The 19,042-nt window shown below is 51.3% G+C and overlaps 1 protein-coding gene across 1 annotated transcript; it reads right to left on the bottom strand.

Moving 5' to 3' along the window:
• Positions 1-15,335: 15,335 nt before the first annotated feature.
• LOC122378386 (DNA-binding protein inhibitor ID-4-like) lies at positions 15,336-18,701 on the bottom strand. Its single transcript, XM_043359394.1, has 2 exons — positions 18,356-18,701; positions 15,336-16,381 (listed from the first exon to the last, which is right to left on the bottom strand). The coding sequence occupies exons 1-2, from the start codon at positions 18,623-18,625 to the stop codon at positions 16,358-16,360; spliced, it is 294 nt and encodes a 97-aa protein (XP_043215329.1). The 5' UTR covers positions 18,626-18,701; the 3' UTR covers positions 15,336-16,357.
• Positions 18,702-19,042: the final 341 nt, after the last annotated feature.

Below are 19,042 nucleotides of genomic sequence, written 5' to 3'. Positions count from 1 at the left end.
GTCTATTCTTGAATGAAACGGAAACGATTAAAATGCACAAAATACGGCGGTCACAAATGCGGTTCACTGAATCGTTCTCGTAGGGCCACGTCGGCCGCGTCGTACGTAAGGCCACGTCGGCCACGTCGTGCACCGGGCCGTCGCGCACCGGTGGAGTCCCGTCGAAGACTGTCAGGCCCCCGTCCCGTCTCAGCCCTCGTGGTACGCACAACACGTGGGCATGAGAACCAGGACAGGGGCCAGATGACACATATGTGAGCGGCGTGGCGCGGCGGACCGACCGCCGCGCTCCGAGCGCCGGCCGTCTTTGCGAAGGTATACAAAATGCCTATTTGCTCGCTAACATAGCCGGCCCGGTTTTTCGCGATCATCCGCGGAAAATCCAACCCCTAGCGAGCAATCGTTCAAGCGCCCCGTACGCACGCACACACTCGTAACGATCCGTTCAACATGCGCGATATACATACACTCACATACAATGCACATTACGCACTACACAATGTCTGACTGAGGCAGGCATTATCCCCGCCAACAATCACCCAGTCATAATACTGGTGACGGCGCGGTTTCGGCAGCCGGGTGCCGTCACACACTGACGCATGTCGTAAACTACACACGCTGGGCCGAGAGGCATTGGCGGCAGTGACATTGCCGTCACATGGCCGACACACAACAAACACCCATCACACAATGTACAACACGACACACATTACGTTACCGAAGCGGCGAAGCGAACAAACGCGGACGTACAATAGCCGGCTAACACGGTGCGTATCATAAACGAATCTACCACTGCTATGTTATACTCTAAGGTCGTAAACTACTAGCGCGTCCAAGAACTGTCACACGGCTCACAGCTGATAGCTAATGGCTGAACACTCAACACAAATGACCATTCGCAGCGGACAGAATGAGCGGCTCACTCTCTCACGCACACACACACGTTAACACCGCGAATGGCGGGCGCAGGAAGCATTAATAAACGCTCCGATCTCCACACTGCTCGCCGGCGGCACAGTGCGGTCGTAGACGACTCACTTTAGCCGTCCCCCGTGCCGCACATTATCTCTCCGAGTCCGTTTACTGTTCGTCGCCGTCGCACTCGAGACGGCAGAGACGAGAGACAGGCCGCCTGTATTGGCCGGTATCAGTCGTCACGTCAACGGCGGGAATAAGACCGCCCACACCAGGGTCACACACTCCGCTCATCTCACCGACCAATGTCCACGTGCGTTTACATCGGTCAGTCGCACTAGTTCGCCAACCCTGACCTCGGTCGTGTCCATGATCGACATGCAGTGTGCGGTCAGCGTGCGCTGGGAGACACTCTCGCCGCCGGCGTCGCCAGGAGCGATCCTGCGGCTGCGTGTTCTTCCGCTTCCAGCGACGGCCAACGACTCTGAGCAGGCCGCCGGAGTCCATGAGGCAGGACGAGAAGTCACTGCCGTTTACGACCGGCTCCGCTCGCTCGGTGACGCACGCTGTCACCCTCGTCTCGTCGTCGGAGAGGGCGGCCGGGCCGGACCGCGCAGCTGGACCTCGTATCCACAGTCCGCCGGGGGCGAGGTCCGTCCCCGGGTCGCCTCTGCTGAAGATGTCGGCCGGGCCCTGCGGCTCGGCTGCGTGACACCACTGGGTCGTCTCTGATGATTCCTGGGTGTGAAAGTCAGCGACTGCACTCGTTTTATCACTGACACGAACGTGATTGACAACGTGTTCACCATCGAGCACCGAGCGTTCCGACGCCCGCCCGGTCACCGTCCATCCCAACAGCGTCCTCACGGCGCACAGCGTTCCCGTCGGTCCCTCGATCACTTCCCGCGGCACAATAAGTTCGATGACGTCGGTTCCCAGGAGCACCTCCACTGGGCCGTGGGTGGCGCTGGGGAGATCCAGGTCGGCAAGGTGCGGCCATTTTTCCTTTGCTACTGTGCAGTCCATGGCCTTGGCTGACACGTTTAACGTCGGCGTCGTTTGGGCGTTTCGTATACGGTGTGCCCTGCCGTCGCCGCCCACAGCCTCGACGGCGAAGGATACGCGTCGTGACGTCGTCGTTTGGGTCCCACTCAGCGTACTCAGCACCAATTTGTCGGTGGGCCCCGAGATGCCGAGCCGGTCACACAGGTCGTCGGTGATCAGTGTGACCTGACTGCCCAGGTCGAAGAGTGCGTTCGTGGTGCGGCTACCTGCCGGCCCATTTACGGTGATGGGCACCACCTGCAGGAGAATATCACTGCGAGGCTCGGCCGATGCGGTGCCGACATGTTTGGCAGATGACGGCGTACCATCATCGGAATCGCGCAGCGGAAACACTCGTCCTCCATTGTGTAACAGCGTGTGATGACGCCTGCCGCAGTGCTCCGCGTCACATCGTGCATCACTGGGACACGTGGCGCTGATGTGATCGCGACCCAGGCAAGCACAGTCCGTTTCTGCCGACGAACTCTGCCTTCTCACTCACAGTCAGCGCGAGAAATTCGTCACAGTGCTGGAGCTCGTGTGTTTGCTGACACATGGTACACCAGTCACTGTGTCCGTCCGCTGATGACTTTATGGCAGCTGTCCTCTCCCGCTTTACAGCCGCCGGCGTGGGCCGCGCCGACGCGGTGGTAAACACGCGTCTCGGGAGGCACTCAGCGTCATTAGCCTCGACCTTCATCAGCTGCTTGGTGGTCACGTTCAAGGCCAACCGACCAGCTGACACATGACGGCGAAGCCATTCGTCGAGATCGACGAGCGTCGGACGAGTGATGCCGTTTTCCACCATGTGCTCGCCCCACCTCCAGGCGAGGGAGGCTGGTAGCTTCCCAGTCACAGCGGTGACGTTCGTGGCGGCAGCGAGGTCGTGCTCGTAGTGCAGACACTGTAGGACGCTCACCGCGGTGTGGAGCTCACGAGACAGCTCTGTCAGCGCTGACAGGTCGCCATCTTTCACCGGCCGCGCTGTGAGCAGTCTTTTCATCGTGGCGTGTATCACACGGGACGGGTCACCAAACTCTCGCTCCAGCTCACACAGGGCGGTGCTGTAGAGACTGGCGTCGCAGAGCATGCCGCGCACAGACTCTCTCGCCGGTCCCGTCAGGTGAGTCTGCAGGTAGGTCAGCCGTTCTACGTCGGTGAGGTCGGCGCGGTCGTGTATGTACAGTCGTGTACAGGTTGATGGTCCCCTACTCTTTATCCACCGGGTTCCTATGGCTCAGCATTGGCAGCAGCCGCCTGGTACCGGTAGGCTGTGCCGCATGACCCGAGAGTGAAGCGGCACAGTCTACCTACGCCGTTTGACATCGGCTCGGGTCGCCGGGTGGAGCGCTTTGTAGACCAGCTGTCGCGTCAGACCAGCGCGGGGGAGGGGCTCGTCTCGGTGGTTGGCGTGGGCTGGCGAGTGGTGTGGGGCGTGTTGGTGGACCATGGGGGCTGGGCGGGTGTGTCTGGTTACTTGCTGCATTGCACATTTTGCGTCGCTTAACAATTGCATTCCTGTTTTTGCTAAGCACAATGCACGGAAGACCCAGCGAATATAATTTAATTTTGCATTGTGCGAAACGTGATTTGGCACGGTATCGAGGCAACCATAGGTCTTGTGCCACATATATGCATGATATTTAGGCAATACGCTTATGAAAATGGTAGATTGATCGGATTGATCCTGGATGTCAATTCGTATGCTAAATGTCGACATGTATTAAATGAGCGAATGAATGAATGAATCAATCAATCAACAATCGACATGTAGATATAAAACCGTGTAAATGGCTCGCAACCACTAAAATCAAACCAGATCCTAACTGGGAAAAGTAGCCGGTGCCCCGATGAGGCTCGAACCGGGACACCACGTTGAAAGTTTTGCCAATGATTCATCATCATTCCACCTAGCTAGAGTGACCGGCACCCGAAACCACAAAAAAAAACATTCATTGACTTTGCTGCCGACCAGGGGCGGATCCAGCCGATCCGTTTGGGGAGGGCAAAAGTTTAGCCGACCATCGGCGACCCCAACCCACCACCGCGCCAGTGACCAAGTTACTTCACAACACCAGTTACACTTTCTTACCGTAAGATGGTGTAAAATGTCTTATGTTAACCCGTGCCAGCCGCGCTGGGGCTCCTGGATTTTCACGCCCCTGGGGGATGTTTGAACACCCATATCCCTTCTAACTCGGCTCCTGGACCACGTAGCAACACGCGGTAGGCGGCGTTTGAAAGAGTGTCAAACATAATGACCAAATTACCCCAGTCACTTTTAAGGTCAGGTCAGATGTCAGATCACCAGAGCCCATCAAAGGCCAAATCCCGATAATATTTAGGTCCAGTTTCACTCAAAACTCAAATGATTCCTTTTTTGGTGTAAATGGGGTGTGGTCTAAAACGATACCCACTTTACGCCCTACTTAGACCAGAAGAACACCATCTTAACCCTCTCGAAACACCAAACATACACCCTGTACACCTGTCGAACACCGTTCATACACCCCTCTTGCACCCTTTTAACACCACCAGTAAGCCTATATGACACCCGTATCATACCCACTTGCACCGGGTTTACACCCCCTGAACCAGCTTTATGCCACCTTTGCACCTTATGTGCACTCTTTTTACTCTTGTGCTACACCACCTTGCACCCATTTTACTCCTGTTCTACACCCCCTTTGCACCCATTTACTCCTGTTGTACACCCCCTTTGCACCCATTTTACTCCTGTTCTACACCCCCTTTGCACCCATTTTACTCCTGTTCTACACCCTCTTTGCACCCATTCTACTCCTGTTCTACACCCTCTTTGCACCCATTTTACTCCTGTTCTACACTCCCCTAGCACCCACGGTACACCCGGCTAGCACCATCCATGCACCGCTCCCCAACACCACCGCTCCCCACCTTTTTCATTCGCAGACCCGTCACCAAAGTCAGCCAGCTGGTGCAACATTTATTACAACGAAACTTAAAACGAAACGCATAACGGAACTTAGCGCATGATGATCTGCTCTTCCTCTAGGATTCTCATGAGCGAGAACACCGCTTGCCCTAAAAAGAAGGAGATGAAGCGTCACTAAAATGCATGCCGCGATAATGGGTTTGATTACCGAGCGAGCGAGTTCATACTGAATTAAGGGAAAATCCTGAGTATGAGCGGCCGGCCATACTTTAGGTTGTAATCATAGTGTCTTTTCTACTTTCAATATCGGCTGCACGTTGGGGTAAATTTTCTCATCTTTTTGGTAAAAAATCGGTTAAAATTTTGTGGTAAAATTTTTACAAATTTTTCAATCGATTCTTGTACAGAACCCAACCCTATGTTATAAATTTTATCGAAAAATTTCGACGCTTTGTGTGCTTGGGCACAAATGGGTTAATGAAATTACGGGAAAACTTTTAGAACTACAAGTTTGAACCATTTACGGAAATGGTTGCCAGGGACTGGCGATCATTTCCGTAATTTGGTTTAACCCTCGCATGTGTAGGGGGGGTCGGATGGACCCCCCCATGGTTTTTCGCGAATAACTCGCGTAAAAAGCGGCCGATCGCGACGAAACTTTCAGTACCCTCGCATTAATCAATTCTACACCTACCCTGAAAATTTCATGACCCTGACCCAAATGACCTTTGACCTGTGACCTCTTTTCCGAGACCATGTTTGGCCGGAATCGCGATTTCGCGTATGTCGGCTCGCACTAGCCGCGTGTTTGCCAGCTTTTCGTGGTTTCAAACGTTCAAACATGTGATTTGATGTTACTCCCGTGTGTGCAAGGTCACCTGAAGGTCAGGTCAGGTCATTGACCTTTGGTGACCTCGGGTGACCTCGGGTCACTTTTTCGAGTTTTACATGTTTCTAGGCTAGTTTTTGGAGCTGAATTCGAATTTAGCAACCATTTGAACATTTACGAAGTAGTTTTGGTGACTTCGTAACATGTTACGAAGCTGTCAGAGGCGGTTGACACGTACTACGAATACCCGTCACGACGCCTACTGGTTGACCTGACCTGACCTGACCCGACCTGGTCTAAATGCTTCAAGACATCATCTGTGATCAAAACTAACACGATATTCGTGATCAGCACCCCGAAAAACCCCTTAGCAGCCACACTTTACGACTTTCTAACAGGTCCCGATTTTCCCGACTTTGGGTCATTGACCTGACCTGGAAGGTCAACCAATGACCTAGGACCTTAAAATTGGGTATCATCGGCTTCCTCTCGTCACGGGCAACACGCTCGTTTTTTCCGCGAAGCTCTAGCTCGATCAGGGGCCAAACGGCAAGGGGGGGGGGTCCAACCGACCCCCCCCCCCCTACACATTAGAAGCTGGCAAACGCCGCACACATGCGAGGGTTAAACTTGTAAGTTGTAGCTCTTACAGTTTTCCCGTAATTTGAGTTGAGTCAGGGCTGAGTAAATCAAGAAAATTTCAGTGGTTTATCGAGTCAGAGCTGAGTCACCTATGTTTACACATGAGTCAGAGTCGATACAGCCCGAAAAGAATGAGCCAAGCACAGCCCTATTCCTTAGTCCTACATACATTATTAACCCTCGCGGGCCCGGGGGGGCGTTTTTCGCCCCCCCCCCTGGCGAATATTTGCGATAGCTCCCGAACGCTTAGGGATAGGAAGGCGAAACTTTCAGTACCTTTTCTCCCATCAATTTGACATCTTCTGAAGTAAAAAATTTGGACCTAGCTCCCTTGATGACGTCACAAGGTCCATTTTTCTAGACCCCTGCACGGCAAACTTCGGCGTCACAGACGCAAACTTCAAATAGCTGCTAAAAATAGAGTTTTAGAGATAAAGACAAATTACGAGCACGGTTGTGTAGCGTTTGTCCTAGAGAAAAATAGAAAAATAGTTTTGGTGACCTGAGGTCAGAGGTCAGGTCAACGACCCCGAAATGTGGTTTTAGTTTTCCGCAAATAACTTCGATAAAAATGGTCCTAGAGCTACGGCAGTGGTACCATCGCATTCGCCTTGTCAAGCCGCGTCGAATGATATATATATTTTGTTCGGAAAAGGTCAAATTTTATGTTGACCTCATGTGACCTCGAATGACCTCTGGTTGACCTTGACACATGAAAGGTCGTTTATGATGGATTTGTACCCGCTGATCACGAATCTGGCATCTATTTTCCTCTAAGCCTTCAGTTAGAGCTTCCGGATGGCAAAATTGTCTTATTTATTATTACTAACTTGAATCAGTGAAATAGCCTCTAGCAGGGATACTCTTCTGTGACCTTGACCTTTGAGCAGCCTTGTATCGTAAGATGAACCACAAATATGGAATATTGATAAGCCTCAAAACATTTCAAAACATCTTGGAAGTTAGCACGCAAGATATGCCAAAAAGTGCCAAGTTTGAGGTCAATTTTGAGCGTGACCTTGACTTTGACCTTTCATTTTGAGCACATTTTCAGAATCCTCAGATTCTCTTCTTTCGTTTGACATCCAATTTTGCCGGTTTGATGCAGCCTGCCGTCCTCTAGAAGGCTTACTTTGAGATCACTACACATGTGGCGGTTTTTGCCTTTGACCTTGACCTCTGACCTTGAAAATTGACATGAGGTCAAAAATTCTAGGTGCATTAGAATCGTCTCGTAAGGACCTTTCGTTTGGTATCGCTTTTGTTTCCGTAGCTCCCTTATTTACGGAGTTAGACAGGGGGCGAAAAACGCCCCCCCCGGGCTGCGGTGGTTGGGATTACCCCCCGGGCCCGGCCGGGTTAAGAACACTCACCTCTTTTGCATTTGGCGTGTTCACAGACTTTTTCGAGGATTTCATTCAGCCGGCGCTTGTAGTCTGTTTTCAGCTCTGGCTTGTCAGCCATCAGGGCCATCTCCATCCACAGCTGAGGAATATTTGAAGAACATTTTAGGCATATATACTAACGATGAACCATTATCATGGGCATATAAGCATTTAATTTTCGAACGTGAACAGCACTCTTTTAACCCGGGCCGGGCCGGGTGACGGTTTTACGCCCTCCCCCCTCAGGTTTTTCGCAGGTAGCGAAAAAAATGGCTCCGCTGATACACAAATAACATTAAAACACTTTTCCACAGATCATAAACAAATAAACAATCTTTCAACATCATAAATTCATATAACAGTATGGTACTTACCAGTGCAGACTTCAACGTTCGGCACGCCTTGGCACGAATGGTTGCAAAATGGCGTTGCTTCCTTGTTCAATGAGAGTAAAAGAGGTGTTTCCAGAAAGTTCTTATCCCGATCTATTCCCTTATTACACCCCGATCTGGGCATCGCCATATGGTGTACAGATGGTGTTTCAACGATGGTGTTCGTATAGTGTAAAAGGGTGTTTCCAGAAAGTTCTTATCCCGATCTATTCCCTTATTACACCCGGATCTGGGCATCGCCGCCCTAGGTGTACAGATGGTGTTTCAACGATGGTGTTCGTATAGTGTAAATGGAGTGTTTCCAGAAAGTTCTTATTCCGATATATTCCCTTATTACACCCCGATCAGGGCATCGCCATATGGTGTACAGATGGTGTTTCAACGATGGTGTTCGTATAGTGTAAAAATGGTGTTTCCAGAAAGTTCTTATCCCGATCTATTCCCTTATTACATCCCGATCTGGGCATCACCTAGGTGTACAGATGGTGTTTCAACGAGGGTGTTCGCCTGGTGTGTTGATGGTATATTTAGCGGATCGGTGTATGAGCGGTGTTAAAAAGGTTCATGGGTGCAAACAGGGACTAACAACGGTGTATAATGGGCATCAGGTTGGCGTACTTCTGGTGCATATCTGGTGTAAAGTGGGTGCAATCCCAACTTAAGGTGTCGATGGGGTGTAAATCGTGTTTTCAGTGTTCGGCAATTTTTGAAGAACTGGCGTATAACTCGGAAACGAATAATATAGAGCGCCCCAGAAAAGCTAATTTGATAGCACTGTTACTGCTCTTTCTGGATAATTCGCTCAGATTGGACCTAAGATCAACGGTTTAGCCTCCAGGGGAAACTGCCATAACATATACTATTTTTACGGGAACGGATTTTCTGCGATAACTTCTGAATCAAAGTCAAACCTTGTGCGATCTTACTTTTACCGGCATCGTGTTCCTCTCGCGAAGACGCGTCGAATGAGTTATAATTTGATCTTAAAAAGTGAACTTACAACTTTGACATTTGGTCAAGTCATGACCATGGAAAAGGTCGTGTTGCATATCAGTCGATCCGTATCGTAAAGCTGAACACATCAAAGGTGTTTCTATTGCTCTAGAATGCCTCCAGCAGAAGTTATCAGCGAATTGCTGCAAACTATTGCATATCTTTCGAGACCTGAGATGATCTCAGGGACATAAGGAGGGGTCACGGGTGCTATTTTCCGGTTCACTGTGTGCTGTTTAGGTTGTAACTCGGTATTGTTACGAGGGACGTTTCTTATATGTAAATTTAGCACTCGAATGTTTGAAAGGGCGGATTGACGGGAGCCGGAGCCTACGCTAAGCAGAGCTTGTTGCGTAGAGCCCGACCCCTACCGTCCGATCGCGTAATTCCGGGTGACAGGAGAATTTAGTTGAACGTTTAACAATGCCAATGTTTAACGTGCCCTTCAAAGCCGGACACGGCCTGTCCCACTCCTGACTTTGACTGGCTGCGGCTGCTCCCACCAACCTCAGACCATCCCCGTCAGGAGTCTCAAATATCGAGCGCCGGAGCGACTCAAACCCGGGCTCTCACTACCGGGAGTCCCATGCATTGCTTTACCAACTGAGCTACCGGACAGGAGGTTTGCCCCCAAAAAAGGTGCCTTTCAATTTTCTCTTATTGACTTATAGTGGAGAGGTTGCAAAAATGACCTAGCCATAGGTCATCGATATAAAAATCATGTGACTAACATTTTGTACACAGGTACTGTTACCCTTATTAACTGCTGAAAGTTTCAAAGCGATCCGTCACTCGGTTTAGCTATGGCAAGCATTGGAAATGTTTTTAGGTTATGTCACTTGACGTGCAGCTATAGTGACTTCGTGACCTTGAGAGACCTTGGTCTGACATTTTCAGAACATATGCAAAAAATAGGTATAAAATGGCGGCTAGGCACGTCGCCGTTTTTTTACGCGGAACGCTCCACAGCAATGAGGCTCCCAACAAATGACAATTGAACTGTGGATTGCTTAGGTAATTTCGAATATAGGGTGGTGGGCGTCTTACCCGACTGGGCATCTTGCCCCGTGTTACCCCACACCATGGCCATTGGCCACACTGCATATGCTTATGCATGCATTCAGTTCAGGGGGTTCAATCTAATATCAGCATATCGACCCAAAATATCAGCAGCAAGTGGTCAGCTCCTTCCTTCGGAATGGCCGTCACGGACAGAAGCCCTGCTTTTGTCCATATAGGCATCGACGCCGTATTAGATTTGCTCATCGCTACATGCTTTGGGAGGGGCAAAAAGATAGTCTTGCCCACACGATTTGGCTTTGGGGAGGGCAAATGCCCATTTTGCCCTCCCCTGGATCCGCCACTGCTGCCGACCTCCCGGCCCCGCCGCCCGCCCGGCCAGACTTTGCCCCGGCCACGGCCACCATCCGGTGTAGCTCAGCGTAGGAGTGCTAGACTGTCAAACTGACCGGTAGTGAGAGGCCCGGTTCGAGACGCTTCGCGTGCTGGATGTTTATTTCTGCGTCCGAGGCTATGCGATCAGTCCACTTTTCAGAAAGATTATTTGACAGGTGACAGGTCTGTTTTCTTTCTTTGCTGCAATTCATGAGGAGACCGTATGGACCCTTACCTGTCCTTCTGCACCCCACTTGGGAGGTGGGTGTTTGAACCCCCTGGGTTTTGTGAATATCTCTAAAGCGAATTTTTGGAGGGTGGATTACGATCGGTTCTATGCGACAAGTCACCACACACACCCAGCCCCAGGTCCGCTCACTCCCTCCCCACATCACCCCCGCCCCACACCACACTCCAGCCCGCCTCATCCACCGAGCCGAGCCAAATAGACAGGCCTGACCCTTATCCCCCCTCCCCCCAGCCGGTGTAACGCAGCGTCCGGTCAAATCGCTCTACCAGGCGACCCGAGCCGGTGTCATACAGTGTGGGTAGGCTGTGCCGCTTCACTCTCGGGTCATGCGGCACAGCCTACCGGCCACCAGGCGGCTGCTGCCAATGCTGAGCCATAGGAACCCGGTGGATAAAGAGTAGTGGACCATCAACCTGTACACGACTGTACCAGAGCTTTGAAAAGGGCTATCCACCGCGGCCACTCGATGGCAGAGCCGCCGAACTTCTCCAGCGTGATGCGCGGCAGATGTGGGACCGCTCTGGTGTCGTCACGGGACGGGCGCTGCAGACGCATTGCAGGTGGAGGCACGGCGCTGACGGGAGCCGTATCCACTGGTGGCACGTGTAGCTGAGACTGAGTCAGCCACTGTCGGGTACGCGTGACCGACTCGTCCGTCTGTCGAGACACGCATACCTGCGCCGGTGGCTCTGTTGCAACCACCGGGAGGCCGGCGCCGGATGGTGCAGCGTAAGAACGAGCGAGCTGCGAACCTCGCTCCTCCTGCTCCAGCAGCTCCAACTCCAGCTGGCGGCATTCTGCTTCATCCTTCGCCGCCTGAGCTTCCAGTGCTGCCTGCGCCTCCGCCTGCCGCCGGGCCAGCTCAGCCTGCCGCCGGGCCAGCTCAGCCTTGGCGGCGGCGGCGCGCTGGGCCTGTTCCGCCTGGAGCTGGCTAAGTGCAGCTCGGCGGCGGCCTTCACTCAGACCGGAGGACGCCGTGCTGAAGCTCGCCTCGCTCCTCGTGTGATACGAGCTTCGGCGGCTTTGATGTGATTTCGCATCACTGGCATGTCGTGACCGTTTGTCAGACATTGCACTCACAGTTCACACTACCGCGTCGTCACTGTAAATCCATTCGCACACTAGTTCACTGATATCCGGCCCGGAGGACCAGAATGTTCGTGAGAATCGTTCAGTTCACCCGTTCGATGCGGAAATGTTCGTGCGTGCTCGTGATCGTTCACTCGTTTTCGTACTCGTTCTCTCTCGTCACCCGGAGGACCATAAAGTTATTGTTCATATATGAAAAAGTCTATTCTTGAATGAAACGGAAACGATTAAAATGCACAAAATACGGCGGTCACAAATGCGGTTCACTGAATCGTTCTCGTAGGGCCACGTCGGCCGCGTCGTACGTAAGGCCACGTCGGCCACGTCGTGCACCGGGCCGTCGCGCACCGGTGGAGTCCCGTCGAAGACTGTCAGGCCCCCGTCCCGTCTCAGCCCTCGTGGTACGCACAACACGTGGGCATGAGAACCAGGACAGGGGCCAGATGACACATATGTGAGCGGCGTGGCGCGGCGGACCGACCGCCGCGCTCCGAGCGCCGGCCGTCTTTGCGAAGGTATACAAAATGCCTATTTGCTCGCTAACAGCGTCTTATATCCCGGGAAAAACTGTCGAACAAAACCTAATTTCATTTACCTCGATGCTACTGATGACGTCACAGATCAGGTCAAAGTAAAAATTATCAGCCATTTGGCTTGTTCACAATTTAGGTTCTGGCCACCGGCTTAAGTCCGATCAGGCTCATTTTTGATTAACGCACTTCTTGATTAATGCCTTACATACCATGAGGGTATCGAACCTGTACTACGAATTTTTAAGGTCAAGGCCAGTTCATCCTAGGTCACGGAAATTTTATACCACGTATCGGTCACGTGACGCGTGTTTTATTGTTCATTTCACTCAAATATTTCGAAAACAATGTCGCCTGTGCCATTTGAGGTCATTTGTAGCTGAATTTACCTGAGGTCAGGTCACTTCAGGTAAAACGGTCAAATTTTGAAAATGATTTTTTTCAACAAAAAATGTGCCTATCAGGTACAGTTTGAGCTCAGGAACACGATGCTGCTATCTATGTTCGTGTATGATGTCAACAACACACTGAAAAATGGATTTGAAAAATCTATAATTATGAAATTTTTAATTTAATGCGTAGTTATAACTTGGCTATTTTTGAAGACATTGGTCTAAAACTTACTATAGCAAGTCATCTATGGGTTTTCTATTACATATATGCCTTATTTCGAACTTTAAATAAAATCGAAAAAATCAAAATATATTTTTATAATTGCATGTGTATATTTTTCGACATTTTCAGGATTTTGAAAATCTGAGATAAAAGTTTGATAGGCACGTTTATTTCAAGCCCATTCATTCAAAGAAATTAGATCTAGTTTAAAAACTGAGCTCTTGAGAGGGCTTGCCGTAGTCCAATCTTTTCCATAAAAATCGGCCGACATGACGTCACTCTGACGTCATTTTCGGACGACCTATGGTAGCTAGAAAGCTGAAGTTTGGACACAAGGTGTCAAATTGATGCTGGTGAAGGTACCGCAAGTTTTGTGTCGCTATGTTAAACGGTTTGGAAGATATGGCCGAAAAACGGGAGGGGGCCCTGTAGAGCCTCCCCCCAGTCATGCGCGGGTTTAACTGCAGGCTGCCTTGAGTCGTCAAAGACTTTGCCTGTAGGATGGTCAGCGACCATCTGAGACGAATGGCGCGGCACATCCGGCGCCGGGCCGAGCGCTGCTGCGCGGAGAGGGGAGGGCACTTGGAGCACCTTTTTGACTTTCGTGCGTGTGATGTCAAATGACCAAGATTTGTCAAATGACCAAGGTTTGCAACTATTGGCCATCAGATTTTATTAACAATACCGAACAGATTTTATAAATTTGTCATTCTAACAATGTGCTGTTTATATGTAAAAAATATATATGTTACGGGTCATATGCTAACTTGGGCAGTATGCAAACTACCCGGGCAGTATGCAAACTACCCAACAGCCCGGGCAGTATGCATACCGCCCGGGTAGTATGCATACTACCCGACCCCTTGGGCAGTATGCATACCGCCCAAAAGCTCGGGCAGTTTGCATACTACCCGCTTTTTGTCTTTAAGTTATGCATTCCATGTCCATTTTAGAAATATTAATGGCTGTCTGAGTAACGTAGTTTAACCGCGAAGCCTTATTTGCGTCAAACGTGATCTTTGAGGGGTGGAATAAGGATTGGAACATGACAACTTAAAATCATTTTCCCCAGAAATTCATTGTTAACCCGCGCCCTGCTCTGGGGGGGGGGGGGGGGGTTGAACACTGTTTTTAAACACAAACACAAGGCTGTGTTTTTTCGCGAATATCTCAAAAACGGCGACGCGGAGTGCCGCCGTTTTTGGCACACCTAATCATACATCTTCTACCTATCTTGTAAAAAGTTCAGACCAAGTTCATTCAAGGTCAGGTCACCAGTCACCTGAAGTGACCTCACCTCATAAAAAGTTGCAATGTCTGCCATAGCTACACCGAGTGACTGATCGCTTTGAAACTTTCAGCGATTGCTAAGAGTAAGAGCAAATACAAAATGCTTATCTCAGGATTTTGATATCAATGACCTGTGACCTGGTGATGACCTATGACGAAAAATGACTGGAGTACTTTTGTCATTATTTTTGACGCTTTTTAACGCTGCTTGCCGCATCTTACATGCCGCTTAGTTCTGTGCCGCTAAGTGACACAGGAACCGAGTTAGGGGTTTCTACCCCCCCCCCCCCTTCAGCCCGGCCCGGCTAGCGCCGAGCATCGGCCCGGCGCGAGTTAAAGTGTCTCATTGACATATACAGCGAGCTATTGCATTAACTAGTCTCACGAGCCGCGGTCAGCATATTGCCCGAGTAAGCATCTTGCCCGTGAGCTGAAAGGTGGGTAGTATGCATACTACCCGGGCAGTAAGCAAACTGCCCGGGTAGTTAGCATACTGCCCAAGTTAGCATATGACCCGTAACATATATATATTAAAATATATATTAAAAATATTATATGCCTTTCGCGGAAGCTAACTTTATGTCATCTGCTAATTAAAACCCTGTATATTGTGGCTTGGAAGTGCAGTTGGCAGCTGATGTCGAGAGCCGAGAGGCGCTACGTTTTGGTAATTTGGTGCTCGAAAGCGTTGGAATGCATGCTCTTTTAGAGATCGGCCGTGGTATGTATGTACTCATGTTTTGGACACCGTTTTTTGTGCTGGTCTTGGCGACAGAGTGCATTGCTGCTGAGGTGCATTGTACAGAATGTACACACTGAAATAAGTGCATTTTGTCCAGCGTCGAGAGGCTGTGATTTTGAAGATCAAAGGCTGGAAGTGGTGCGTTGCTGAATGTGCATCGCAAATTCCTAAATTAAGCATAATGTGTTCCGATTGAGGTCTGGGGGTCTCTTTATCTCTCAATAACATATGTTCAACTTCTCTGAAATGATGATACCTCGTTAAAAAAAAACATCGCGAGATTGGTACAAAGGCCAGCAGATAATATTGATCAGCTCTTTGGTATATTTGCACAGATATGACTACAAAGTCAGATCCAAGTGTAACCAGTTCAAAAAACAATGCAAACAAGCGTTGTAAGTTACCTCCCTGCACTACCTGGCAACCTACTCACAAGTATCTACTTTCTCGTGGGTGCTTTGAGATTCATTTCATATGCACTGACACATCACTCCGAGAACAATCTAAGCTCATTGTAACAAAGAGGGGACTGATCGAAACTCCAGTGTGCCCGAGGACTGAAGTCGAACAACTTAGCTTCTTCGGCTTGGTACATAGCACAACTAAGGATTAGCATCTACACCTCTAGCACGTTTAATGCACGTGACAAACACATATACGCTGAGCGTGCGCTCTCCGTTAAACACGTGTTTGTGACGTTGTGGAATGTAGCGCTAGCATTAACGGTGACTTCCGCACAAAACAGGGCTGGTGCTGACCGGCAGCACGATGCAACAAAGCCAACCATCGCTGCTAAGTCAACACTAAGAACACGCACAAATACGGGCACAACATACAGTGGGAATATCACATACAGCAGGCCCCTGTCTGCTGGCTTCGCTGTGACCTCGTGGTCATTAGCACGGGCCGTCGGTCCAGGGCGGCGGGTCTACGGCTCACAGGAGGTGGGGGCCTGAAGAGGTCGGCGTTGCGGCGCCACACTCCGAGCCGGGGCTAACGATGCAGTCCGCTCTGCGATCGCCGACGGACCAGGGACGTCGTCGGCACCTGCGTGACCTCATCGCGGCGGGCTCGAGATTCTGCAACGCGTCGCTTGGAGCTCCTCACGCGGGGAATGCCATTATTAATGTTACCGGCGGAATTTTTCATTGAGCCCGACTCCTTCTCTCTCGTCAGCTTTTTCTGATGGCCGTATTCGAGACGTGGCACCATCCTGTGCCGCCGGGTGACCTCGGGTCGCGGCCCTGACCTGTCAGCCTGGCTCAGACTGGCCGATGCCCGGTCACACCTCCCCCGGCCTGTGACTAGTGGGAGCAACACGAACCGGCCGCTTTACACCAAACCTCTAGGCGGCACCTGAAACAGCAGAGAGTAGAGTTAGTCGGGTAAATAAAGAGAGCGCTTTATTATCTATCCAGCCAAAACATCCGGATGGTGTTTTATATGCAGCAGAAAGTGTGAGACTACAGCTAGCGATCTGTATGTTTTCTTTATCACCACGGGGCCGCGGGGGCAAGAGTGAAATGTGACCACTGCCCTCCACTGTACTCTGAGGGCAGGACCACCTCTGTAACCCTGCTTTCCTGACGTCTTTGGTACCGGGAGTACGGCTGGCATTCTTTCTTTCTATACCATCATCACCGATAGTCTGCCGCTCCATGCAGTTCCGATTGCGTTTTGTGCTCGTTTAATTTCGACCAGCTCCCCTCCGCCAAAAGCTCCGTGTGAAATCTGGTCCTCTCTTTATAGGATATGTTTATTCATGCTATTAGCCAGAGGGACAAAAGACCCATTTGGTGATTGCCGCGAAGCCCAGCGAGGGGAGCAAATGAGAGCCGCTCCTCGATATTAGATTACATGAGCGCTGACCGTGGCCGAGCTAAATGAGCTTCCTCGCCCCTGACGTAATGAAACCGGACAGGTACTGGGATACGAACTGATCATTGACGAAGATAAACAGAATTTGCATGATAAAGATGATGCGTCAACACGAAATAACAGGTGAACATTACCTAATACCGGTTCGTTAGTTTGTTTGCCTAAATGAATCAAAACGAACAAATCGTTGCTTGGTTCGCAAGGAGAAGAAGCTTAGGCATCTACCGTCTGACCTGTCTCTCTGATACAGATCCACCCCCTGATCTGCATCTATCCCTGAGACAGACTTACTGCAGGACTGCGCCCCCTTTCAGGCACCCCATGCAGAAGCCTTCAGGCACCGCATCAGGCAAACACGCTGCAATGGCTACACGACTGCATGGCAGCTCGAAATGAGTAGTCCAGAGGAATCAGCCTGAAACTCATTGGCGCACTTTGGGCCAAGTGGTGCGAAGGACAGGTATGAATGGTGGCATCAAAGGACGAGTATCAGCGACACCAAGGACAGCGTTTCCCAGTGGAGGGGAGGGACGGTTATACTCGGCGTCAATGACGAGTGAGGCGGACGGCGCGGACGGGTTCCGGCGCCGCGGCAGATGGCTCGGCCGGCCGGAATGCCGCGAGGTAATCATATCAGGGCGTCCGGAGCGGGCCGGGCATCTGGCGCCCCCGGTCCGGAGGGGCGACAGGTGGGCCACCGGGCGACAGATGGCGACCGGCCGGCCCCGGCGGCACCACCGGGGGACCGGCACCGCCACCGCCGGCGGAACGGGGACCGCAGACCGGAACGGGGACCCGTGACTAGAGACCAAAGACCAGGCCCGAGACCAGAGACCAAAGACTGAGACTGGAAGCCAGGGCCGGACACTGGAGACCAAGCCCGGGGCCAGAGACCCGGGACCAGGACCGAGAAGACTGGTGGAAGCTGTCATCAGGGAGCCTCACTTTGGGCATCGGGCAGTCTGTGCTACCCTGCCGTGAACGACTATTCCGTGCTTACCCAGTAGCCATACACATTCATTCATTCATTCATTCATTCATTCATTCTTCATTTTTTTTTCTTTCGTTCATTCGTTCATTCATTCACTCATTCAATCATTCATTCATTCATTCAGTTTTTGACCAGATTTCCTAAGTGTGACCCTAATTGCTTAGGTTCATTTGGCTTCAGCAATTTATCACCCACCGCCTTATGAGCTCATGAGGCAAATTATTCACTGAGCACAGATTGCCAAAAAACATTAGCCAATATAATGTTATTGCTGAAATTATTCCAGTCAGGCAACTGAGGCAAAACCTTCAGCCACGTAATTCATATTTCATATACATCTTGTGATGTTTAACAATCAAACAAACTCCATGGGTAGACATCGACAGACGGGGCCGCTCGAACCGACCGCGACTCCCCGACGTTAGGGGTCAGCTACCGTCGATGTCGGCGTAACCACTGACCTGTTTGAGCGGCAGACTGGCGGTCGTGTCGGTCGCCGTGTTTTCGGTGACCTCCCGGAGCGGCTGGCGGCGCTTGGCGGGCGGCGCCCTCGTCTCCAGCTGCCGCTCCAGCTGGCCGATGTAGTCGATGACGTGCCGGATCACCTCCAGCTGCGAGACGGGCCGGTCGGGGGGCACCAGCGGCACCAGCTGGCGCAGCTGGGCCAGGTAGGAGGCCACGCGCCGGCCGCGCCGGCCGCTCTCCCCTGCGCGCACACCGTCAGACTTCATGGCAGCTGGGTCGGTACGGACAGCAGACACCGCCGGACTCACAGGGGCCGCCGCCGGTCCTGGACTGCCGCCGTGCCGACCCGTTCCAGGGGAGACTCCAGGCAGACGCTGGCTCCGCCCACCGGCGCCGAGTCGCACGCCGATTGGCTGCTGCGCGACCGGCCGCGTCGCCCGGCAAAATGAGCGAGCAATGTGTGCGGGTCTCGGCTGGCAGACGACCGACCTCCATTACTCTGCAACGGGACTGAGGCCGGCAGATAACGCTTCACCAACAACATTTCGCCATATTCTCCCGCTTTAAGATATTTTGAAAATGTGGGAACGCCGTACGGGTCTCGTATCTACCTCAATGTTTGGTACTCTGTTATTCATCTGAGAATGTAAAGACAGCATGTTTTCAGCATGTATAAGCATAAC

Source organism: Amphibalanus amphitrite, unplaced genomic scaffold (assembly GCF_019059575.1).
Source record: "Amphibalanus amphitrite isolate SeventyFive unplaced genomic scaffold, NRLGWU_Aamphi_draft 000058F_arrow, whole genome shotgun sequence".
NCBI classification, from domain to species: Eukaryota; Metazoa; Arthropoda; class Thecostraca; order Balanomorpha; family Balanidae; genus Amphibalanus; species Amphibalanus amphitrite.
The sequence above is the reverse complement of the archived record's forward strand: the minus strand, read 5'-3'. Positions and strand labels throughout refer to the sequence as shown.